This window comes from Halichoerus grypus, chromosome 14, assembly GCF_964656455.1.
Source record: "Halichoerus grypus chromosome 14, mHalGry1.hap1.1, whole genome shotgun sequence".
NCBI classification, from domain to species: Eukaryota; Metazoa; Chordata; class Mammalia; order Carnivora; family Phocidae; genus Halichoerus; species Halichoerus grypus.
Genome location: NC_135725.1, coordinates 90118328 through 90143891, shown reverse-complemented (window position 1 = coordinate 90143891; position 25564 = coordinate 90118328). Strand labels below are relative to the sequence as shown.

The 25564-nt window shown below is 49.3% G+C and overlaps 1 protein-coding gene across 1 annotated transcript in view; it reads left to right on the top strand.

Annotated features, from left to right (window-relative positions):
- Positions 1–25564, top strand: part of DDX31 (DEAD-box helicase 31) — a 67139-nt gene that overhangs the window by 19197 nt on the left and 22378 nt on the right. The window contains 6 exon segments of the mRNA XM_036091692.2: positions 300–535; positions 1250–1426; positions 4670–4729; positions 14191–14241; positions 15836–15975; positions 20999–21080. Coding sequence (XP_035947585.1) covers positions 300–535; positions 1250–1426; positions 4670–4729; positions 14191–14241; positions 15836–15975; positions 20999–21080 — 746 coding nt within the window.

The following is a 25564-nucleotide window of genomic DNA, read 5'->3' as shown; positions in this document are numbered from 1 at the left end:
TTCTGTGACACCCTTTTATCAGTAGATAGAACTGTAGAACCCTTGCGGGGCGGGGTGGGGGAGACAGCTGTTAGTGTCCCTTTCAGTGGTCTTGCCCAGGTCAGAGTTGAGAAATGCTGGTGTGGAATCAGTGGGCCTCCTCCACCAGATTGAGCACAGGGCAGGCCCTTGCGGCCCTGGTGTTGCCCATAGGGAGCCTCTTCATCAGCCTGGACGTGTGGCGTGGGGGGTGCGCGTATGAGACTAGCCTCACGGTGTGCGCCCCTCACCTGTTTTGCCTCTTTCACTTTCGCTCCAAGGTGTGACACGGCTAGCTGATATCAGCTTGCTCAATCCGCTCAGGATTTCTGTCCTGGATGGACACTGTGGCGAGTCGGACCCAAAGGGCAGAGCAGTTCCTGAGGCCTCCCCTCTCCCAGCTGGTGGTGAGCCGGACAGCTTTGCGATTCCGGAGAGTCTCGATCAGCATGTGACACTGGTTCCCAGCAAACTGAGGCTCGTCTCCCTGGCGGCCTTCATCCTACAGCAGTGCAAGGTGGGCCCGCACACGAGGCCCGGCTCAGTCGAGGGAAGAAGGTCCCGTTTTCTTTGTGTCAGGTGTTGATAGCAGCGAACTGAGGGACCCTCACTTGCACACACGCACAAAAGTTTTCCAACTAAACCGTGTTCGCGAACGCAGACCTTACCAGTCAGCGGTTTCAGGGTTGTGGTAAAGAACCAGAGGTCAGGGATAGCTGCCACGTTCGACATGAAATCTGCCCTAATCCTCTTCTGGGCCTGAGAACCAGGAGCATCACAGGTAGCAGAAACATCTGAATGTGGGCAGACAGAGGGGCCCGGGCTTGTGGTTTTGAAAGAATCCCAGTATTTCTGTGTTTACGAGATCGCGTGCTAACTTTCCGTGGTATGTGGGAGAGTAGTGGGTGCGGGGCTGGAGGGTGAACCTCACGTCTGCTGCGCGCGGCGAGCGCTGCATGTGTGCAGGGAAGAGTAGCGCACGGCCCCAGCCTACGGCGTGTTTGTCTGTCTCAGGTTTGGGAAACCCGGTCAAAGTTACAGCTCTACCATTTTCCTCTCATCTCCTCTTTGTAGCATGTTGTATCAAGGTTATTTTTGTAAAATCATTCAAAGCTGTCTGTCCCCGTTTCCAGATGGGGCTGGCAGGACTGTGTATTTTAGAGAAATACTCATTTTAGTGTCACCTGATCTTAAAAACGTGGTGGTTCTTTCCCCCTTTGTACTGATGTAGTTTGAAAAAGACCAGAAGATGATCGTCTTTTTCTCGAGTTGTGAGCTGGTGGAGTTCCACTACCACCTCTTCCTACAGACCCTGCAGAGCCGCTCCGGGGCCCCGGCGTCAGGGCAGCTGCCATCTGCCTCCACGCCATTAAAATTCCTGCGGCTGCACGGCAACATGGAGCAGGAGGTGAGCACCGCGCTGTCCCCAGGAGTGGAGGCAGGCGCGAGTCCTCCGGGGTCAGCGCGGCCTTCCCTCTCGGACCCCACTGGGCTGGGTGGGGACGCGCTGCAGGCGGGCGACCTGCCGGCACTGGAAGCAGACCCCACGGCTGCGTCGGTGGCGTGGGCAAGGGCGTCTATTGTTTCCGTGCGCTCTTGCTCTGGGAGCTGCCCTCTTCCACCTGAGAGAGCTCACAGGCCCGTCTTGGCCCGAGTCTGCCTCAACCAGCTGTTAAGGCAACAGAGTACCACTAAGTAGCTGGCACCAGGGAAGGGTTTTGCCTTTTTAGTACCCAGTGTGTAATTAGGGCTTGATGTCTTCAAATTAAGAGCATTAATGGAGCTAAATTGTGGATCCCATATGGTACTGCTGAGCGCGACTGCTGTCATTGTCAACAAGATACAGCGCTTTCACTCTTAACACCTTGGTTGGGAGAGGGGCTTCAGGGTCTCAGCTCTCTCTCGGTTCTGAGTTATACTGTTGTTCTGGAAGAAGAGAAGAGCGTCTCCCTGATTTTAGATTCTGAGCCGCATGGCCCTCATTCCGTTGAGGGGGTCGGCGGAGAGCAGACTGAGGGGAGCGCGCTGGCGTGGAAGGAGGACAAGCGGGCTCTGCAAGGGGGAGCCATGTTGCCCTAGAAGGAGGTGACCATGTGCGCAAGACGGTTAGGGAGAGACGACCAGGAATCGGAGCAAGACTTGAAATACACAACATCTTTAAAGCTGAAGGAGACATTAAAGTCATCAAGTCCAGCCCCCTTCTTGTGCCCGCTTTTGTCGTTTTAATAATTAAGAATGTGGAGCCTCAGAAAAGGGAGCTTGCTCAAGGTCACTCAAGGACATAGCTTCTTATTTACCACAAGATTGGATAGAATTTCCTGAGTAGTCCAGCCTTTGTGCTTGGTTTTCAACTTCAAGGTCCCTGATTCAGTTGAGTTTGTAGATTTCATAATTTAGTGCCATTTACAGCGTTTGTTCCTCATCCTCTCGGTCTTTTTCACCCGAGGCCTTCTGCAGGGCGGGCAGGAGGGTGACGAGGGAGCTGGACACGGGCCCGGGAGGATCTAGGAATTTGAAGAGGCCATGTAAAAGCTTTGTAGTGAAATTATTTCAAACCGTTTGCCTCACGTTTGAAGGGCAGTGGTCCAGCAGGGCGCTCACGGCTGTATGCTCTGGTCCTGCCTCTGCCTTTACCGGCTGTGTGACCTCAGGAGAGCGTGTCACCTTCCCGTGCCCCAGTTAGCCCGTCTCTCAAAGGGAGGGGATACTAGTACGTACTTCACAGGTCGCTGTGGTGAGGCACTGAGTGAACGCAGAGTACGTGCTCCGCGTAGGACCTGGTTCGTGCGTGCTATGTGGATGAAGGTGCTGTTGCTACTGTTGTTCTCGCTCTTTCCCGAATGGTCGGTCTGCCACTTATGTTGTTCTGTTTGTTAAGTATTTAGCCTTCGTGGCCTTCTCATGAGATGGGTAGAAGATGGGAGGCAGTACCTCTGGATACTGTTCTACTGGCGTTCTCGTCCCACGCTAAGCTAAAACCAGCCCTGTCCCGTCTGCCTGGCCGCTGCTCCACGTGACCTTAGCATGGTCTCCCTGGTGGTTGATGTGGCCCTGACCACGTTTGTGAGTGTTAGGGAGCAGTTGCCATTTAAAGAAGTTGCTGCCTGATCACTGTGAGGAATGCTCGGGTTTGGCAGTTTTTTCCTTACCCCAAATCTGAATACGTTTCGTCCAGTCCACAGGACATCTCACGGGCTTTTATGAACTTTCCTGATTTTTTTTTCTAATTTTCACTCTACAGTGTATCCATTAAATATGACCCTTCTAAAGACGGTGAAGCACTCTGGGCAAGTGCAGCTGTCCTCCTCGGGGCCTGGCCACCGGCTCTGGAACGCAGCTCCCTGGGTACAGGTGCCAGTCCGATCCTCTGCTGTGTGCACGTCCCTTGGGCAAGAAGTGACTTCACCTTTCTGTGCCTCAGTTCCTCCATCTGGAAATGGGGGTGGTGATAGTACTGCTCATGGGGTTTCGTGCGGATGAGGCGAAGTTCAGGCCCACAGACATAGGCCGTGCGTGCTGGTTATCATTACCCACCACGCCCAGTGAGGTGTGCCTGGGGCTTCCAGTCACGTGACCAAGGAGAGGCACGTGAAGGACCAGAATGAGGTACACCCCAGTGGCCTGATGGCTGTGCCCAAGCAGAAGGAGAGACGTCACTTTTTCCTTTTTCCCACATTTTTAGTGGTTTGGTTGTATTCCTTTTTCTGTTGCTGACAGACAGACACGGCCAAGTCTGAGCTGCTCACTGTGTGGTGACTCGGGCCACGGTGAGCGTGCCCTTGGCAGGCCTTTCGAGCGGACACACCCTGTGGTACAGCAAGACTGCCTTTAGGGTTTTACCCCAAGGGAGTGATGAAACACGTGTACAACAGATTATCTGTGACGGTGTTGATTCCAGCATTGGGTGTAATAGCAAACAATCGGAGACAACCACAGGTGCCCATCACGGAGCATCGACTGAGCTGAACGCAGATTTGTTGGCATGAAAGGACCTTCGTATCCTGTTGGTACACGAGCATGTTAGTAGTAGAAGTAGAGTACTGCCATTCCTTAAGCCACGTCTTGGGTCACGTGCCCAGAAGGGGTTGCCTGCGATGGGCTTTGTTTGCTTTGAGTGGTGGGACGATTTGGTTTTCTTCCTCTGACTTAAAATATATAACTTTCTCCAGTTGAAATATATGATTTTATAATTTTTAAGTTTTCTTTAAAATTCATTTTTAAAAAATTATTCTGCAGGAAAGGTGGTTGTTCTTCATGCCTCTGGACCACCTGTAGAAAAACGTGTTTAGAATAACTTCTGAGTTGAGAACCGGGAGTAACAGTAACTTGTGGCCTTGGGCCTTGCCTGCTCCTGGTATCGGCTGTTCCTGAAGGGTGTACCGCCCCCCCCCCCCCCGCCCCCAGCCCTGTCTCACTGAGATGTGCTGCCCCCAGCACTCCACGACTTTGTTACAGTCGGAGAAGTCTAGTCCCGGAAGGACAGGTCTGACGGGAAGATGGGAAGGATCTACTTCTTCCTCTTTCTTGGTAAAGCCTCTCAGTGCCTAGAAGTAGATCTAGCAGTAGGAACCAGGGGAGTTATGAGAATCTAAGCCTACTTGCTGGGACTGACCTCGGAGTCGTAAGGCAGTGTTTTTCCTTGTTTTTGTAGGAAAGAACAGCAGTGTTTCAAGAATTCTCACATTCCAAGACAGGCGTCCTTCTTTGTACGGTATGTACCCCTCTGCACTCCACGGGGAGGCCAGGACCTCCTGCCTTTCCTCTTGCCAGGTTGCCTCGCGGCCAGCCCCACAGGGATCCGGGCTAGCAGGGGCTTCTGGGTGTTGCGGGTCGCCTTGCACTTCTGGTGTGTCACCTGACTGTGCCACCACGCAGAAGTCATGCCGATTTGCTCACTAATAGTGGCAGCTGTTGGTCTGAAAATGTGTGAATCTGGGCGATTTCTATCCACCAAAAACGTGTAAATTACAGCTATCGGGAGTAATTAGAGCTGAGAAAGTCTCTTCGCAACAGAACCACTCTCCTTGCCTCTGCTCGCCTTTTTTAAAAGGAAAATAGATGTGCTTGGACAGATTTTCTTTGCTGTTGTCTAAAACTGTTATTTGTATTATTTGCCCTGCAGTTTTTGGGGCCAGGTCACTCAGCCTCAGTCCTGGTGGGCTCGTGTGGCCGCCGCCTGCACCACAGAGCTGGCCTCTTGGATGGCCTCTCACGTGCTCTTTTGAGATTGAAAACTCACACCTTCGGTGCCCCCTTCTCTGGGGTTTCACTTCGCCATGGTTGTCGCCAGCTCCCAAGATTAAAGTATCTTCCCTCCTTGTGCCATCTTGGATGGTATAACTTAATCCCCGCCTGGGTATCTGAGAAATCCCTGTCCACGCAGTCCTGAAGTTGCACTGAAACCGGGTCATCCAGTGGGCGAGTGCTGGATGAACAGACTGTTGGCTGTTGTCTAGGCCTCACTTTTTCATGCAGTTACTTTTTTTTTTTTTTTTAAGATTTTGTTTGTTTATTTGACAGAGAGAGAGAGAGCACAAGCAGGGGGAGTGACAGCAGAGGCAGAGGGGGGAAGCAGGCTCCCTGCAAAGCAGGGGGAGCCCGATGCGGGACTCGATCCCAGGACTCTGGGATCATGACCTGAGCCAAAGGCAGACGCTTAACCAACTGAGCCACCCAGGCGCCCATGCAGTTACATTTTAAGGAACCCCTGCTCTGCAGTCAGTTTTCAAGGTAAAAGGCATCGTCCTCTTCCCAGACACAGGGTTTATGAGTGAGTACGGCTTTGTTTCTTCTGCACGAGGTGGCTGTCCAGTCACCCATTTATCACAGGGTGCCAGTTCTCACACGAGTGTGGCAAACCGTGGCTCTGTGACTCGGTCGTGCAGATCTGGGAATGGTCACTACTGGCACGCCTGCCTCCTGAGGAAGACCAAGTCTGACCAGGGGCCCTCCCCTTTGTGAAGCCCATCCGCAAATCAGACGCTTGTGTTTGCGCTCAACCACCTGTAAAGGCCGGGTCTACAGTGAAGATGAGTCCAGATGATCTATTTGACAAAGAAATTTGTCAACAATCGTAATCATGTCCAGTAATACTTGCTGGATCCTGACCCCTTCCTGTCTCCTTGATCTCCACTTTCCCCCCTTGTTCCCTGCCCTCAGCCAGACAGGCTCCTCTTCCTGCTCCCTGAATGCAGCATCCCTCCTTTTTCTGGCCTTGGGGGCCTCGTATGTGCATTCCCTCTGCCTGGGAAGCCCGCCCTGACTTGGACTAGCCCCTCCTTAGGCCTCTGCTTCAATTTCAGTTTTTCAGGAAAGTTAACTCCGGGAACCCCAGTTTTTTCCCATTAGGCACTCCCACTGCACCCCGCACTTCTTTATGGCACTTATCACACCTGGTCTTAGGTGTCCTCCCCCCAAGATCATGAGCCCCTAGAGATGGACTGTGTCTTGTCTGCAGTCCCCTGTCAGTGTCTGGCACGGAGCAGGTGTGCATACACACTCAGTATTTGTGGACCGAACGGGTGGATAGTTGGGACTCAAGAAACGCAGCGTTGAAAACCACCACTATCTGCCTGCCTTTTTCTGAAGACTGAGAGAGGCTAAAGTTATGCTTGCTAGTGGGAGTAAGTCGTCTTTTTCATACACATGATGTACCTGAGGGGTGAATGTTACAGGTTGTCCATATCGAAACAGGAACAGTAGGAACCTTTGTGTGGGGGTTTAAGACAGGAACAAAATGTTTTATCTTTGACCTTTAAGATGTTGGGTTTGTCCCTGGTGGAATATTTTTAAGTCTCCTGGTGTTTTTTACAGACATGGGTCAGCTCTGGGTCTCAAAGAGGACTCCAGGGATTTGAAGTTCAGTGTTTTGGTTGGTTTTGGTTTTGGTCTTTTTAGTAGGTTTACATGGAAGTAAAGGTCATTCTTTTTTAAAGATAATTCTCAATGGGGTCAGAAGCCTATGACGACTTTCCTTGTTTCGTCTGGCTGATACCTACAGACAAAGTGAGGTCATCCAGACAAAGAGCACCCCTGACTTGGCAGAGAACAGCACCCCCACCCCTCTGCCCCCTGCCAGTCCCGAGTGCTGCACAGAAAGCTGACTCTCACTCTCTGATTTCACTATAGGTTCTTGGTGTGTGTTTGTTTGCTTGTTGAGGAACCTTCCAGTATGCTGGCCTGCCAGCCCAGCCTCACCTCTTCTTCACTGTGTGATGAAGATTACTAGGGAAGGGCCAGGGGGTGGAGGGACTCACTTCCGGCCATCTCTAAGCCTGGCTTCGAGCACATGGTCCCTGGTGATGAGGAGCTCTTCATTCACCCTCTCCAAATTCCTGCTAGCTCTGCCATGTTCATTTGCTTCAGCCTGAAGCTTCTGGTGCCCAAGAGCTGTAGGCACAGGAGACCCGCTGCAGTAGATCATGGCTAGGTTGGGGAGATGCTGTCACTCTGTGTCCTTTTAAGCAGCCTGTTGCTTGCCAGGCCCTCTGCATGCTCTCCAGGAGCCTCCGTAGTGTTAATGAGGAACGGGGGCCACGTCAGGACAAGGCAGATGGAGAACCGGCTTCTTTCGGTAAAGAGGAATCATGTTGTTAATTGTGGCAGGGGGATTTTCCCTCCTCTTTATACCATACCTTTTGCCATTTTGATTTCTCATCCCAAGATCTTTTAATGAGCTCAGGAGACTGAACGTCTGTGTGAGAAGTTGGGAACTGTGGCGGAACCAGTCAGAAACTCCCAGTGCTGCTAGTTACTGGGAAAATCCCTCCCCCGATCCATTTTCCTCCCTGCCGACATTTCTGCTATTAGGAGCAGTTAAGGATGTGTGTGTGTGTGTGTGTGTGTGTGTGTGTGTGTGTTTCTTTCATCTTAATTATGAACATCTTAAAGCAAGGACCTTTCTAGTTTTATGCAGCCGTTCAGGACGTGTGTGTGTGTGTGTGTGTGTGTGTGTGTGTGTGTGTGTTTCTTTCATCTTAATTATGAACATCTTAAAGCAAGGACCTTTCTAGTTTTATGCAGCCGTTCAGGACGTGTGTGTGTGTGTGTGTGTGTGTGTGTGTGTGTGTGTGTGTGTTTCTTTCATCTTAATTATGAACATCTTAAAGCAAGGACCTTTCTAGTTTTATGCAGCCGTTCAGGACCTGCTACCTGACTGTGTGTACTGTGGGTTCTCAGTAACTGTGTGAGGCCACGCTGGTGTGAAGCGTAGGCCAAAGTGAGAGGCCAGGCCGGGCAGGAGAGACCAGTTTGTGAAAGAGCGGTCCTTACTAAACATTCGAAATGTCAGTTTGTGTGCTCCGGAGAAGTAGATCGAAGAAGCCGCCAAGTCAAGAAGGGAGTGGGGATTAGCAGGAAGGAGCCGTTTGAAAGTTCAGAACCCACTTTCCTAAATGGAATAAAGAAATCAAAGGAATCAGGAGATACTGGGTTACCTATAAATTTTTCCTCCTGCTTCTGGTGAAGAACTCACCCTCAGCCAAAGGACGGGAAGTTGGGTTTCAACACCACTGTTACGTGGATTAGTTGGTAGAGGGAAGTACCACGGAGTGACTGGAAAATGATATTCCTGAGCTGTCTCCGGTCGTAAGGCCGACACTGGGCTTTCTCTTGTACACGTGGCGCTCCCTGCTCGTCCCCGGATAAACGGAGCGCGGTAACCTTTCTCCGGCACGGAGGGGCACTCCCAGCTCCCCTTGGTCTGCGGGCCGGTTCTCCGTTGGACTGCCATCTCCGTTGGCCATCGAGCACGGGCTTTCTTTCAGAAGACACCTGAATCACCTGTGCTGCTTTTCTCCACCTTCTCAATTTTTTTTTTTGTCTTGAAGCGCACTGTTATGTCTGTGCAGTTCTTAATTTCCCTCCTCCTGGGGAATTTCCACTGTGCCAGGAGGCTGGGAGACAAAGGAGGCCAGGAGGTGAGACCGTGAGAGTCACGGGAATGTCAGTTCACCACTGACAATAAATGTAGACTTTGTTGGTTTTCTCTGGGGCATGCTTTTGAGGTAAAGTTTCTCTTTTCCACTTTATTTCATTCGTGTTAATGGCAAGATCATTTGGAGATGGTCGGCTGTTTACTCAGTTACGCTAACTCATGTTGCCAGTTTTTTGGCGGCTCCAGCCAAGATCTCTCGCCTCTGACAGCTTCTGCACTCTCTCCTTCCTCCTCTGATTACGCAGCCCAATCTGTCACCCGGACAACGGGGGCCTGTACCCTGCTGATGGCTTTCCACACACGGCAATAATGACTTTTGGCAGGCCGGGGAGGCGGCAGAGGCGAATTTGCTGCGTCCCTTGCTCAGAGAGCCGGCAGGCCCCCTCTCCCTGTTAGTAAAAGCACTTTGTGAGGTTCTTGGGTAAATAAATGAGTCATTTTAATCCAACTGACAGGCTGGCACCTGAGCAAGCTGCCTTCCATCTGTACTCCTTGGTCTCATGGAGGCAGCCAATTGTCAAGCCCTGGGCCTTCAAGGCCTCACTGTTGAGTGTCTTTCAGAACTGACTTTAGCAATTCTTTTGCCCTAATTAGCTCAAAGGAATACAGTTGGGCTGGGTCTAAGTTCTAAGACGGCAGAGAACCGAAGCCTTTGCTGAGTCTTGGGCAGGTCACTTTCCTACCGATCCCATGCTGCTGGCTGGTGGTGTTCTGGAGGATGGAGCAGACCCCGGCTTCTCTGCAGTCCTCTGCCCCGGTTGGGTGATGGGTGTGAGGAGAATCACACCACTGCCTAATCGCCACTGTGCTGATTCCTACTTCGTCATGGAAGGAAATCCTTGGATTTGTAATTGTCAGTGCACTTCCACATGCATAGTCTTATTTGGTCTTCACAGCAACCTCATGAGATAAATAGGGCGAATCTTACAGCCATTGTATAGGTGGGTAAACTGAGGGTCAGGGAGGTGCATTAACTTGCCCGGATGGTATGGCTGTAGAGGGATAGTGGAGTCCAGTTCTCTCTGTTCCTAGACCCTGAAGGTTATCCCTTTGTCTCATTCTCTATGGTAGCCTAGGCTGAGAATAGGAAGGAGGACTTGCAGAAATGGCCGGGTGAAGCCTGAGCAGGGGTGGCTGTCAGTGAGGGTCCCCCACCCCAAGACAAGAAGTGGTGGGAGATGGGAAGATGGTGTCTCGGCCAGTCCCCCGGACCCAGATCACCCAAGCAGAAAATAGAACCGTGAACGGTCCCATGAAGGCTGCTGGCATTCTTCCTTACTGTGGCTGAAAGTGTGCTCAGTGAGTTCCACGAACGTCATATGCTATTTTAGAGTTTCATTTGTGTTTCTTGGTTGAATTTACTAAACCGATGAGCATTAAATTTTTTACAAAGCCTGTCTGTAAAGCTCAGACAGCCCATTGTCTACATGCATCTCCCACTGCAGAGCGCTTAAATAAAATAAATCACTTCTTAACAAGAGCTTAGCAGATTTAAGAACCCGTCAGTTTTTCTAAAGACATCAACTGTGGTTAGTGTAGAAAGCAGTGCCTGCTCCCCTTTAAGACAGAGAACTCTCTAAATTGTGTTCTCAAAGGCATCAGCTCTGGAACATCAACCTTCAGTTTTCCGGGCAATGGGAGCTGTCTGAAAACACTTCGTGGGTGGTTGACACACTTAGTACATTAAACTCCCACTTAACACTTAATAAATGCAGCCTAGCCACCGTTCAGAGGAAACCCGCCAGCTCAGGTGTAGTCGGAGCGAAGGCAGACAAATCCCAGCCTGCCCTCAGCGGCCCCTCCCAGTGGGTTAGATGCTGGCGGGCCAGTGTCCTCCTCGGCTCCCACCCCTGACTCCGGGCAACAGGAGCGCGGGCATCTCAGCGTGCTTCCTGCAGAGACTCTGCGCAGGGTTATTGTTCTCCCGGAAAGCTCTCTGCATGCAAAGTAAGAGGAGAGAAAGGCGAGCTGTGCTTTACGGAAAAACGCCAACTATTAAATGGAAGAAGGGAATGACAGACTTGGGAAGCCATCGCTTGCTGCCACCAGGGCAACCGTTGGTGCGGACAGGCAGCGTCAGGCGACGCTAAGGCCTCTGGGCAAAAGGTTTTGGGAAACAGTCTCAAAGTTTCACTCCCCAGTTTACTGATTAGTTACGAAGGAGAAGGGTCCCTTCACCTGGATGCCACTTCCTCGGGGGATCGTGCACAGCTCCCCACAGCGCGGGCCAGGCTGCCCTCGGGCTCTCCTGGCGTCAGGTACTGGGAAGCACACCCACCGGAAGCTCCCCCGGAATCTTACCACGAGGACACAGTTAGACAAACACAAGATTCTGGGACGTCCTTCAAGACACCTGGACTCCTTCACGATTGAGTTGTCAAAAAACTAAATAAATATTAAGGGCAGGGATATCATTCTAGATTATGGAAGTCTAGAGGGATATAATAAAAACAGAATGCATGATCTGTGAGTCATTCCTGAGTTGGACAATAAAAACATCTATAAAAGTCAATCTTAGGTGCAGTTGGAGAGATTTGAGTATGAGGTGATTATTAGAAAATAATGTTATTTGGGGCGCCTGGGTGGCTCAGTCGGTGAAGCGTCTGCCTTCAGCTCAGGTCATGATCCCGGGGTCCTGGGATTGAGCCCCACATCGGGCTCCCTGCTCAGCGGGGAGCCTGCTTCTCCCTCTCCTTCTGCCTGCAGCTCCCCCTGCACGCACGCACGCATGCGCGCACTCTCTCTCTGTCAAATAAATAAAATCTTTTAAAAAAAGTTATTTAATATTAAATTTCTTAGGTATGATGCTGGTATTGTGTTTGTGAGGAAGAGTGTCCTTTTACTTAGGAGAGATGTGAAAGTAGTTAGGAATAAAACATTATGGTATTTGCAACTTACTTTCGGATGGCTCAGAAAACGTGTAGAGAGAGAAAAAAAGCAGATGTGCAAAGATTAGTGGTTGATGAATCTAGATGAAGGATACACGAGTGCTCATTGTAGTATTCTTCCAGCTTTTCTGTTTAATTTTTTCTAGATAAAAATTTGGGAGGAAATACTAAGCATTCATTGAGAGAAAAAGCAAACAACAGAGGAAAACACAAAGAGAAACATAAAAATCACCTTAATCCCTCTCCCCGAAGATAACCACAGGTGATAGTTCTGGTGAGCCTCCTTCCAGGCGTAGGCTCCCTGGCAATCTTTCCGTTCCTCTCTCTCCATTTATCCATCTACCCATTTCATGTCTCATTTTTGGTACCCTCCTTTTTTTTCCTTGGATTTTTTTCTGGAAGAAACCAGACTGTCCCTGCTTTAGAATACTCCACATTCAGGATTTGACTTCTTTGGTTGGGCCAGTGTGCTCCTCCCTCCCCTGCACTTCCTGTAAACTAGGAGTTGGGGCTACGCACCTGGTTAGATTTGCTTTTGTTTTTGGCAAGAATACACCACAGGTGACACTCCGTACTTCCTGTGGCGTGACAGCTCCTTGTCTTTCTAGTTATGTCAAAACATTTACGTTGTTTCACAGTCAAGATTATCAAAGTCCCTTCAAGGAAGTCCAGCTTCCACCCTTGTCTGCCACCCCCGATCCCTTCCCCTGCAGGTCACTTTTTGCGAGCTTTTGGCTTTTCTCGTCCATTATTTCTTTTCGAAATATGAGCAAATATATTGGTATTTCCCTCATTTCTCACACAAAAACCTACTCTGCACACCCAGAACAGATCGTAGAGATTCTCCATGTCTGCACACTGGCACCTCCCTCCTGTCTCAGCTGTAGGACGCTCTGCTGAAGGAGGTCAGTACAGCTGTCTTTTAGTCCACCTGTCTCCTGCCAGACACTGGGGCTTTTTCTACACCTGCAATTACAGATTTTGCTGAAATGAGTAGCTTTGTGCATGCAGCATGTTGTATTTTTTGCCAGTGTGTCTTTGGGATGGATTTCTAGGAGTGAGATTGCATCTGGGTCAGAGGGCAAGTGCATATGTAATTTTGCTGCATACCACCAAATTTCCTACTGTAGGGTTTTATACTATTTTGCATTCCCACCAGCATCTTATGAGGGGTGCAGCCTCTTTTTCGATGGTGGAACAGCATAATATGGCCTTGGGAAAGTAAGAGGGACCTGGATTTGAGGGCCGCCTCTACTTCTTAGCTGTGTGTCTCTGGACAGGTTCCCTAATCTGTCCGAACCTTGGTTTCCCATCCATCAAATGGGAGTGATCGTTGTTCTATGGAGTTATTTGGAAGATCACTCGAGATGCAACCAGCGGGTGAAGTGGTGGAGTGTCTGGTGTATAGTAAGTGCTCAGGAAATGTTGACGGGGGGTATTCTCATTATGACTGCCGTGCTTGAACACGAATGCCCAGCGTCAGTTTATCCCCGACAACCGAAAGGTACCCATTCTCGAGTCCCTGCCAGAATGGTCAGACAGACACTAGAGAGCAGAGAGCCTTTGCTTTTTGGGTGGCAACCAGCTGAAAAGAAATGTATCTCCTTTGCTTTTGCAGTTTTTATGTGTGGTTGATTAAGTCTCTGGCTGGTGGTGTAATTTAACTGTCAGAAGAGGTGGGACATTACTTGGTCTTTACAGCTACCTGAGGTTGATAAGTCCTCCGTAAAGACTTTGCACCTCACCTCCACAAGGGAATACTTTGGGGTGATCTTCCAGACGCACGTCTCAAAGCCATATCGCTGTTAGGCATTGCTGATAGGGAAGGGGTGGGGGTAATAGCCCATGAATGCATTGATCATAGAGTGGTTCTTCAGAGAAAATGTAAAAGTAATAATACATGCTAGAAATTTTCATAGTTCTTACGTGACGCAACTGATAATGACTTCAGTTCTCGGGCTAACAGTTTATGTTCTGGTAGAGTGGGTGGTGACTGCCTCACCAACACGTTCTGCAGGACTTACCCCCAAGGTAGAATTTTCAAGCACAGATGGACTTCAGTGGGTCCCTGAAGTTGTATGCCGGCGCATGTGTGTGCGTGTGTGTGCGTGCATGTGTGCGTGCGTGCATGTATGCGCACGTGTATGCGTGCGTGTGTGCATGTGTGTGCGTGCGTGCATGTATGCGTGCGTGTGTGCGCGCGTGTGTGTACGCGTGTGCACGTGTACCTGCCTGTGCACACTTGGGGGCGGTGAGCCCTCATACTTTGCATTAGATTATCAGGTGGATCCATGGCCCAAAAAAGGTTCAGAAACTCAGTCTTAAGCCATATTCTTTTCTGTTTTGAAGGATGTTGCAGCTCGGGGCTTGGATCTCCCTCAAGTCACGTGGATCGTTCAGGTAATTTTTTAGTTGTTAAGGTGTGAGCTCCACGCAGGAATATATGACTGTGAGTAGATGCGTTGGCTTTAAGTGGAATAATTATTATTAGCCTCTTGGGTGTTGCCCTGGTAACCAGGCAGCAACCAGCCTTACCTGCACAATTCTCCTGGTATCTTTCCCTAACCCAGCCCACCTAGCTGCTGCAGGGAAACAGCCAGGCTGAGCAGTCGTGGGAGGGAGGGGCAGGCTCCCCTGCTCCCAGACAAATGCATGTCACACACAAAGTTTCAGCAATCTGAAAATAACAGGAATTACCAGGGCCCTTGGGAGGTCTCATTGTGTCCAGAAGGAGATGGCTCAGCTGTCCTGAGAGCCGTGTCCATGTACATTGACCTGCAGGGGGCAATTAAGTCCCTGACAGCATCTTACACATACCTCTAGCCTTCGACGCTTTGCCACAGGGTACAGGTGTTAGCACTAGAATCTGCTGGTTTCAGTTTTGTTTTTTCTTTTCGTTAGTCTGCAGAATGGTAGTTTTAAGCCCTTCTGTGTGAGGGCCAGGGGACACGTGCCCCATTTACGTGAGTCATGGTTTATTCACATTTTAGTGGAATTGCATGCCTGTCACTGGCTAGGAAATTTGATCTGCTCACTGCAGAAGGCCACTTTTCAACTAGAGGCATTGAGTCTTCTTTCCTGATGGCCACGGAGCAAAGTAAAGATAAAAAGGCAGGATAATCTTAATATGGGGGGGCGGGGGCAGACACATAAAATTGGTTGTTCAGAGCTTTTCTGTATCATCAGATTGATTAGATTCGTGTGCCTGCCCCTCCCCTATACATTCTATTCCTTTTGGGCCTCTGATCTTTGAGTCGTGTAGCAGCAGAGAACAAAAAGGAAGAATGGTTAGATGGTCAGTTCCTTTTCATGGTGATGAAGTTATTGCCATAGAGAATATGAAATAATGCATTCTGCTGAGTTAGAGTCTGCCTTTTCCCTCGAGTCAGGAATGCTGTCCTTGGGAGCAGAAGCAAGTCCCTGTGGGAGGGGAACCGGCCTCTCAGCTGCCCCACAGCTCTGTGCCATTGGGATTGAGTGGGAGTGCAGTGAGGTGCTGGGGACCAGCTCGTGGCGGCCTGGCAGCTAGAGTGAAGTCTGATCAGAGCAGCCGGCCCCTTCCTCCTGACTCCGTCCAGTCCTCTGTGTCCTCCGCCTCACTGCTGGGTCTGCCACGGAAGCAGGCCACGGTCACGCGGCCATCCTACAGAGGGTGCCCCTGCCTGCCTCCAGCTCAACCTTGCACGGTCACCGCGGTGAGAAGATGCAGATAGGAAAATGAAGAGACCTGCGGAGAAGTAAAATTACAAAGGAGGTATTGGGACAGGAAGGCAGCTCACTCATCGGAAACTTGGCCGCTGTTCACGTTTGTGTGTCAGAGCTTCGTTATTTCCAACTTCAGGGTTGAGTGACTTCTCCTTGGGATTGCGTGAGGGTAACCATAGCACCAGGGTTTAATTCTTGGGATACCTGGAGGCAGGTGAGGGGTATTGCACTTCCAATTAATGGCAATTCCCTTGATCTGTGGATGCTCCATTTTTGTTACCCTTTGTAGTACAATGCGCCACCTTCACCTGCTGAATACATCCACCGGATCGGGAGAACCGCCCGGATTGGCTGCCATGGGAGCAGCCTGCTCATTTTGGCTCCTTCGGAGGCGGAATATGTCAACTCGCTGGCTTCTCACAAAATCAAGTGAGTCAGAAACCTGAACGGGGTTTCGCCTGATCTCACCTAATTAACTTTCTGTCGCCTTCTACAGTGGATGGGCCTTGTAAGCTGACGAAGAGCCATTAACCCTTGTGATCCCTAAATGAGTCCCAGAATAGCCAGTGGCAAACACTAAAACCCTTCATGCCGTCAGCACATGACAGTTTTCATTGCGTTGCCAGACTAAGGCATGGAACGATCTGTTGCTCATGGTTTTTCTGTAAGATAGAGGTCTGTGTTTCATTTTCCTTTCTGTCAGAGATGTGTGCACAGCCCTTACAGCCAGCTGCTTAAAGACCTTTTTTATTCAGTTTTTATTTTTACACACTCAACATTTTGTATCTTTAAAGATGATTTGTCTTTGAAAAAAATAACATTTTTGATTCATCACACAGCACCCCCTCCCAAATAAACCCAGGGAAGAAACCTTTTTGGGCAGCCGGGGCTGTGCGGCCACCATCTCGCGCGCCCACCACCCCAAGCGAGGCCCCCGCTCCAGCCCTGGCCTGCCAGCTCGACGACCGCGGGCCAGAGCAGTGGGGAGGGCCTCCAGTGGGCCCGGACCTCGCCCAGGAAGGACAAGCGAAGCAGAGACGGAGAAGAGCGTCTCAACCTGGCCGGGAGCAAATGTAATGGAAGCAGAAAGAACTCACCTGGGTCACAGAAATGAATGTTTTGTCATGTTTTCCATACAAGCTCCGGCAGCTGAGGTAACAGGCGCTTAATAATGGGCTGCTGAAGGCATGTGGTTTTTCACAGTGGTCTACTTGCAAGAATTTCTTCTGCTCAGACATAGCACAGTGATATGGAAAGTGTTTTTGGAGGCACGGAAGAGTCCTGTGCGTGTGCCCAGGAGGGTGGGACAGGAATCCTGCCGCGCACAGGAGCCTGGAGGGCTGCCCTGCTGCCTGGAACCGACGCTGTGAGGCTGGCGCATGACTCCGCCGTACGCCTGCGCCCGAGGGCCTCGTCTGCCGGTGCTTTGCCTTGCCCAGCCCGGTGGTTTATGTAAAGCATCAAAGAAAGTGATGAGACATTTTCTCTAAAGTATAGAGCTGGCAGAATCATTGCATTCTGCACCAGCACTGAAATTTCCAGACAGGTGGCGTGGGACCTGGTCTGGGGACCAAGTGCAGGCCACCCACACGAGAGCTGCCTGTGACCGTCCCCACCAGCCCACCATTGTTCCCACCTGCAGAGCTGTCCCTCTCCCTCCTTCCCTGCACCCGGGGCGGACTTCGCAGCACTCAGCAGTTCCGGGGTTGCTCGTGGGAACATCTGTGGGCTGTGTACATCCTTCAATGGTAGGGAGGCAGGACCCCACTCCTGATGAACCGGGTGGCGATTTTGAGCGGGCCCAACTAATGCTGGTTTGGGTTTTCCTGTCATTTAATACCTTCAAACAACGTCACCATTGAAAGAGTGGTTTCTCTTGGTTTCAGGAAGACTGCATATTTTATCTCACTTGTAAGAGGAATTCTGGCCCTCAGTTGGTCAATCCCCTTTCACCAAGAGCTTCCTCTGCAGCTGGTTTCCCCAGGCCCTGGGGCTGGCCGATCCTTCTTATGGGCGCTTTCAGGGCCTAGGCTGGCGCTCGCTCGACTGGGCAGCTGGATCCCGGAAACACTGGGGGTGGAATGAAAACCCTCGTAGCCCCTTCTCCCATCTTCCCTTCCGCCGTCCTCATAGGCTAGGAGCCTGTCACAGCGCTGTGACTGTTTTCCTCTGGCAGGGGAACCTGTAGACCTCCAGAAAGTGTTTTCAGAGCCGGGTGTTGTCATCCACGGGAGAACATGTCACTGCGCCTTGGCGGCCTCTTACCCCTCGGCTGTCTTTCCCCCACCTTCTGTTCTAGACCTACAGATTCATGTTCTCCGGGCCTTCCTGTCAGCAGCTCCTGGAGGTTCTCCCGTGCTCATTTGCTTGGACCCGATAAGCTCAGAAAAGTGGGTACCCGCGGTCGTGAGGTCAGGCAATAATTGGCCAGCCCCAAAGTCATGTGCCCGGCTGCCTCTGCCTCTCTCCCGCTCTCAAGCTTTCTTTAATAAACGCATTCAGGTGATGGCTATGAAAGGTTCAAATGTTAGGTTCCCCTAAACTCAGGGGAAAATAATAGTTGGCCCCAACCTGAATTATTAGCGAGCCATGTGTATTTTAAAGAGATGAGAAGTACACTCGTTGTCTGTGACGGTCTCCTCTGGAAAAAACTGTGCCAGCACTATTTGTGGGCAATCCAACACAACCAAGTGCACATTCGGGAGACAGCTCCATGATCCAGGGATTCTCAGGATTTGGACTTGCAGGGGAAGTTCAGAAAGACGAAGACAGAAGTACCCAGAGGAAGAGAGGTCTTTTGTGGAGAGAACATGCATTCAAGGGAGAAAGAGTCCTGGAGGGATCCAGCCTCACTCGTTTTCTGCCCTGAAAACATACCCACTGAACTTTGTGCCCCTGATCCACTGACTGCTTTGTGGGCCTGATGTAATCAATACCACCCCCCTCCCAGCCCTGAAATACCAGATCGACGTTATGTTGTAGCCTTGGATCATGCTTTCTGATTTCTGAGGAAGGGCTGGATGTTGGGTATCTTGACTTAACACCAAAATATTATACCTAAGAAGACCTGATTACAAAGTGTGCCGTGGAAAGAAGCAGACTTGAACATTTTTGGCATACAAAAGGTACACCGCTAAATAGTAAAAACAAAACAAAACCAACAACAACGAAAAACAGAGAGAAGGAAGGTGTGTGTGTGTGTGTGTGTGTGTGTGTGTGTGTGTGTGTGTGTGTGTGTGTGTGTGTGTGTGTGTGTGTGTGTGTGTGTGTGTGTGTGTGTGTGTGTGTGTGTGTCGTGCGTAAAGAACCTGGGAGCCAGGCAGCAGGATGCTGGGACGGCTGATGAATTAGAGGAGATATTCAGGAAGGCAGGCCGAGGCTCGAGGCAGCAAGGGCCATCACAACAAATTGCTGCCTGCCCTCGTACACCGAGCACCGTGGAACGTGCCCTGACAGTGTAATTTAGCAGCAGGGGCAAGAGACAGGCGCCCTGGGCCATTGCCACCTCTGTCTAAATGCTCAGAACTTTGTTTCTGCATCCTTCTGACTTCCTGGTGTTTGCCAACTTCTTCCCTGTTTTCCACTTCTCCTTTAAATGTGTTTCTAATGAAATTTGTCATGGGTTTATTAAAATGTAAATGCTTCATCAAAACGTGTATTTCTTAGATCAGGCATGAGACAGTTCCCTGAATTTATTTATCTGTCTCTTTTCATAGGAAGGCGGGGTGATTCAAATCTGTTGATAGAACCATAAACAAGCAGAGTAGATTGGCTTTGTTCCTCGGAAGCAGCGATTTCTTAGAATAGGAGGAAGGCCCTTTTAAACTGTAAATCACTCCAGTCCATTCTCGGCTCCTGGCCGCCCAGCGCTGTCACGTGGACGCACACAGCGGGGCTGAGCCCTGGCCACAGTGTCCGCACCACCCTGCCTGTCAGAACACGGTGCCTCTCGGTGGTGTGTTCAGTTCTTTGTATCCCTGACTCTGAATGGCCTTATTCTTTGTTTCCTTCTCCCTGCTTCCAGATCTCACCCCCAAGTCCTTATATTCCTTTTACTTTTCCTTTTTTTCCCTCAAGAGAAAAGGTGATGAAGAGGAGCAAGTCCGTTAGATGAAAAGAGAGGCCTGGGCTGTGTTTTCACCTTCAGATTTCCAGGCATAAACAAGAGGCAAACTCAGCAGCCGCAGCTTTTCTCTCTCATATGAAAAATAGATTTTCCATGAAATCATGAGCCCTTTCCTCCAGACTGCTACCCTTGCAGCACATGCTCTGCCTTCTCCGGTCGACTCCTCCTGCTGTACAAAGATTTCACGTATCCATGGGGCTGGGGGCTGGCAGCGGAGGAAGAGAACGTGGAGGGGCGGGGCTGGGGGTGTTAAGGGAAGCGGTGACACATTTCAGGTAAATCGCTGTCAGAGACGTGACATTTTCATTCATAGCTTTGTCAGAGTAACCTTTGGGGGAAAGGGGGAGAGTTGTCTTCTCCCACATGAGAGGTTGCCATTCATGTATTAATTTGCTGTTACATTTAAAAAAAAAAAAAGGAAAGAAACAACATACAAGGAAATCATTTATCTTTTTATGATCTGTTTTTCTCCCCAGAACTCCTCCTTCCCTTTTTTTTTTTTTTCCCTTCTCCCTGGGAAGTATGTTTTCTGCAGCTTCCGCTTCTTCCTTAGGCTCTAATACTTGAATCTGCATGCACCTCCCGTGCTTGAGTGCCGTGGCCTTGCAGGACGTGGGGGACGCGGGGGATGCGGGGGACGCGGAGGCTTCCCCGCCCCGCCACGAGGCAGGGTGGGCCTCTTCTTCTGGCTCAGTATGGCTTCTGCTCACAAGTGAAGCCCAAATTCTGATCTCAGCTGTTTGTACATAGCTCTGGATTCTTCAGAGGTCATTTGTCCCTCACCCCTTAATAATTAAGAGGCAAGAGGGTAGACACCCTTCTGGGTGGAAGAGAAGAGGGGTCTGGTGCTGTGGTCACTTGTCAGCCTTCCCTGAGGAGTTGACCCCAACAGTTAAGGATCTTTGGCCACCCCGCCCCACCCCCCACTTCTTTTAAGTATAAAAGTAAAGGGACTATCCGAAATGTTTTTTTATTTCTTCATCTGCTCAAGTCAAAGTAGTCTATGAATAAGCAGGCCTCCTTGTTTAGTATTTGAGATGTGTTAAGAAATAATGACGCGATCCCTACAGAGGAGAGTCTAAATGTAGCCTGTTTGAAAGTCACCAGAGAGGATGGAGAGTGTTGGGATTATGACCCCGTCTGTCCCTGTCGCGTCATAGAGGTCCCTTCCTTCCAAACTCCTTCTAAAGGTTTAGGAAGCTATTTCCTGTAAAGGTGTAGCTTCTACTTTATATCTAATTAGTGAGAACAGGCCAGTTTTATGCATCAAGATTCCAGATGTTGGAAGAATAAGAAGTTTACCTTGATATGCTCTTCCTTTTACAGCGTTTCTGAGATTAAGATGGAAGATATTTTGTCTGTTCTGACAAGGGATGATTGTTTTAAAGGGAGCCGATGGGGAAGCCAGGTGAGTTTTACTATTATACTTGCTCGAACAGACGTGACTCATTTCTTGATTTGGGGTGGTGGAGACTTTGTGTGTGGGCTAATTTGTTCCTCTGTCCAGCAGGCGTCTATCTAAGGGACCGTGAACATTAGGTGAGGCCAAACCTTGATTGTATTTTTCTCTCTCTTTGCTTCCGGTTGTGTTTGCTAGTCTCATCTGGTTAATGGGCTGCTGTCCATTCTGGAAGTCCGCCAGGCCGCAGCAGGCTTCCCAGAAAGGGGGTCTCCTCCCGGCCCAGAGTGAGTTTGGAGGCAGTGTTACATGCTCAGCCCTGGTGGTCCCTGTCCAGATCATCAGCAAGGACGACTGGCTGGACCCATTCACCTAAGGCAGCATGGAAGAAATAGATCTCTCTGTGTCTCCTTTCAGACACACTTAGTTCATCTGTTTTTTAGTGTGGGTGCCATACACGGAAGAAGAGTAAAGGTTGAGATCATTAGGGGGAAAAATCTGTGTTATCCATGCAGTTCCAAATGGAGATCTGGAGCATCCTTTCCTGCTGCTTTTCTGCCAGGCAATCGTCCCCCCACCCCGCTCCAACCCATGACTCGGTACGTCACAGATACGTGTGTATAATGTTGCTGAATGCAGTTTTGTCTATGAAATATTAATTATTTGAATATTTTACACTTGTTTTCTCAATCCTAAGGATAGACTGGAAAATTAGAGCCAAATAAATCAGGCTGAAGAGTTGAGGTGAGACTTGGTCAGTGAACGCTAGCACAACAGAAATCCCTGCAAGCAAGAGAAACAGTTGAAAGACTCAGTTGATCAACAGTTGTTTTAAGCAATATTTTGTTATGAAACATCCCATATTAATAGTTCGTTGTCAAGGGAGCGGACCAGGACCCAACCATTCATTGGTCCTTGCACACTCCTTAAGCTACTTCTAGGTAGGGTTTTTTCCTGTTCCCCTGGACACTTAATTACAGGCCCAGGACAGCATGGGGGAGGCAGGGGGGCCGTTCCTGCGGGCAGCAGAGCAGAGCGGTTAAGGGCACGGCCTCAGGGTCGGAGTCCTAATCTCATTTACCAGCTCCGCGGCTCCGGGCAAGTACTGGAGCTTCCTAAGCCTTGGTTTCTTCATATGTCAAATTGAGGTCATGTTAGTATTCTTCTGGTTAGGAGATTGGAGGATTGAGTAAGAAAGAACCTGGAAACCCCAACACAGTTCTGAAGGGTGTTTATCGTCATCATCAGTTAGTAGCAGATGTGGAATTCAAAGTTCAGACTCAGTGACACAAAGCCGAGTGCTTTCTGCTGTGTCACCTGGAACATTAGCATCTGCCTGCTCTCCAGAAATAAGAGCAAGCAGTCAGGTCACAAAATGAGACTGTAAAGGTTCAGTCCAATCTCATCTTTACTTACACTGTTTCTGGGACTGGCTCTGTTGTTGATGTTTGTCCCTGAACCGGGCACACATCAGTTCTGTCCAGGGAGCTGATCGTCGAGTGTATCTGTGGCTGGAGCCCCTGCTGCGGACGTTTCCCCGGGGAGGGGGCAGAGCAGCTCCAGTGCCCTCTGCTCTTCCAGGAGCAAGCCACGGCCATTTCTCCACCTCTGCCCTCCGGTGGCCTTGCTCTTGCTCGGCTCTTCCCCTCCGCTCCCCCACCCCCAGCCCCAAACCCCATAGGTCCCTTCGTGGGTGTGAGGCCAGCCTTGAAGCCTTGCTGAGGCCCTGAGGCAGGCAGACTTGGGTTTCAGTCCCTGCTTCACAGCTGGTGGTTCTACAACCTTGGGCAGGTTGTCTTCTCTCCAGCCTCAGTGTTCCCATCTGTAAACTGAAAACAAGGGTGCCCATCTTGAAGGTTGCTGTGAGGTTGACCTAAAATGAGGCAGAAAATACTCCATGTACTTCTGGGCCATGTCAGTTTGTTCCAGCCCCAAGCTCCTGCCTTGGTAGAGAGGGACAAATAGAATATATATATTTTTTAAAGATTTTATTTATTTGACAGAGAGAGAGATAGCGAGAGCAGGAACACAAGCAGGGGGAGTAGGAGAGGGAGAAGCAAGCTTCCTGCCGAGCAGGGAGCCCGATGTGGGACTCGATCCCAGGACCCTGGGATCATGACCTGAGCTGAAGGCAGACGCTTAACGACTGAGCCACCCAGGCGTCTGACAAATAGAATATTTTTATATTTTTAAGGTGTGGTGAACTTCGTTTTTAAAAAGAAAAAATGTTCGGGGTGCCTGGGTGGCTCATTCGGTTAAGTGGCTGCCTTCGGCTCAAGTCATGATCTCAGGGTCCTGGGATCAAGTCCCACATGGGGCTCCCTGCTCAGTAGGGGGGGTCTCTTTCTCCTCCACCCCCCGAACTTCTGTGTGCTCCCTTGCTCTCTCACAAATAAATAAATAAAATCTTTTTTAAAAAAGAGAAAAAGTGCTCAGCAAGGTTGGGCTTTCACTGACACCAAAATAACTGGTTAGCTTACAAAATTAATCCTACTAGGTCCCACATGTCCCGTTGATGCAAACCTGGCTTGTTTAACCAAAGTTAACTTGAATTCAGAGGCCAAAGAGAAACTAAATGAAATTGACTATATTAGTAATTACCACACAGATCTACAGCCTGGAAGAGTGTTTTATGTGTGTGATCTGTGTGAATAGTAAGATGAACAAAGTAGATGCTAGGTACAACTTTTAGTTCTGTTTTAATTGCTGTTCTCAGTATGGGCAGTTCTGTCTAGCACACGAACCAGTGCCAGACAGATAAATGTGGGCTCAGTAAATAGGTCTTTTATACACGTAGCCAGACACCTCATTATAAGGCCCTCAGACTCCTCACTCGGTTGAAGTCCATTGTAAATGTCCCTTTGGCACATACATTTTTGGGCTTCTATGAACAGAAAGAAAGTGAGTGAAGCATCTGTAAAATGTATATTTCATATTTAGGTATATAAAATATATATGGCTACGTCTGGGTGTGCGAATGTTCACCCACCTACAAAGAGAATAAATTTGATCTTTCAGCTTTACTGGGAAGCACTCAGAAGGTTCTAGGGAAGCATGAGGGTGAAACTCAACTTGGCAATCAAATGATTAAAACTAAATCCTTCCGTTTAGTTTTAAAAATACCTTCAAAGTTAGCAATATCAAGACGTGCTTCCAAAAAAAAAAAAAAAAACCCTCCCCCCACCACTGCTACCACCTAAAACTTTTTTACAACAAAAAAAATACAGCCCGAGTATCTTCAGCTCATCTGTTGCCTCTTGATGGGTGTGAAATTTTCATCTTCAAAGTATGCACACAACCCAAACATGTTTTTTCTACGAGTTTTTTTTTTTTTTTTTGTCCTATGAAATATGCCTGTAAACGGACCTTAACAAAAAAAAATGGGCCATGGTGAGATATTAAAATGAGATCAGCAGCCCCTTCCCTCAGTCCCTTTGATCGTCTCTTCTCTCAGGGATCAGTAGGGCTTTACAGACTAAGGAATACTGAATGTGGACCCTTGGAACTGCAGTTTCCTAAGCTAGCCCTGGTCTACTAGTTGCAAGCTAGCTTCACGAACCAGTACTGGGTCTGCACGTCTTTGAGGGGTGGGCGCGCCAGTCCTGCAGGGCATTCGTGCACCCTCGGGCTTTGACCTGCTCTCGTTACAGCAGCATTCCACCTGTCTGGGGCTGAAGTGCTGCCTGCATAACTCTGCCCTGTCTTCAGTTTAAATTTAGACTGTCCTCCCCAGAAGACAACTGAGAAATACCTCATTCTCAAGAGGGGTAATTTTAAAATAAAGTATTTCTGAAAGTGGGGGTAGGGGGAGAAAGACGTGCTTTTTCCTGAGTATATTATGTTTTCTGCATTAACTTTTTCTTATATTTTACTAAAACTGACCTCATCATTTCAAACGTGTGAACCTAGTTTTATCACCTTTTTTCTACCTATTTCACTTGTACACACCCATTACATATGTGTGTGTATGTAATTTTTTTTTTTTTTTTGGTTGGGAAGAAAAGATGCCTCATTTTGAAACCTAAAGGGGGAGTAAGAAAAGCCCTTTGTAATATATCGCCGTATTATCACTAAGTCCCCTGACAGTGTGACACAGAAGCAAGTCACCTGTCACTTAAGCTTGAGGTCTCTTTAATTTTCTCCTGGAATTCGCACCAGGCTGTCTTTAATTTGAGGCCTTTATTGGAATTCTGAAACCTCTCTGCCTCCCCGGCTCTCAGATCTATTCTGAGAGCTGTTACAGAATGTATACAATAACCAACAGAGGGATTCAGGCGGGCTGCAGCTCTGTTTATCTAACACTCTAGAGGGATTTTTGTGCTTATTCGGTCCTGGCTGCCCGGCTTTCAATATCGCTTTGACAACCATTCTGCCCTTCTCATTAATTTTAAACAGTTAAAACACAGGAAAAAGAGGAAAAAGTTTTCATTATTAAAGTGCTTTACTTTTTAATAACAGAGGATTCTGTCCGCCAGGGGAAAGGGCATCCTCGC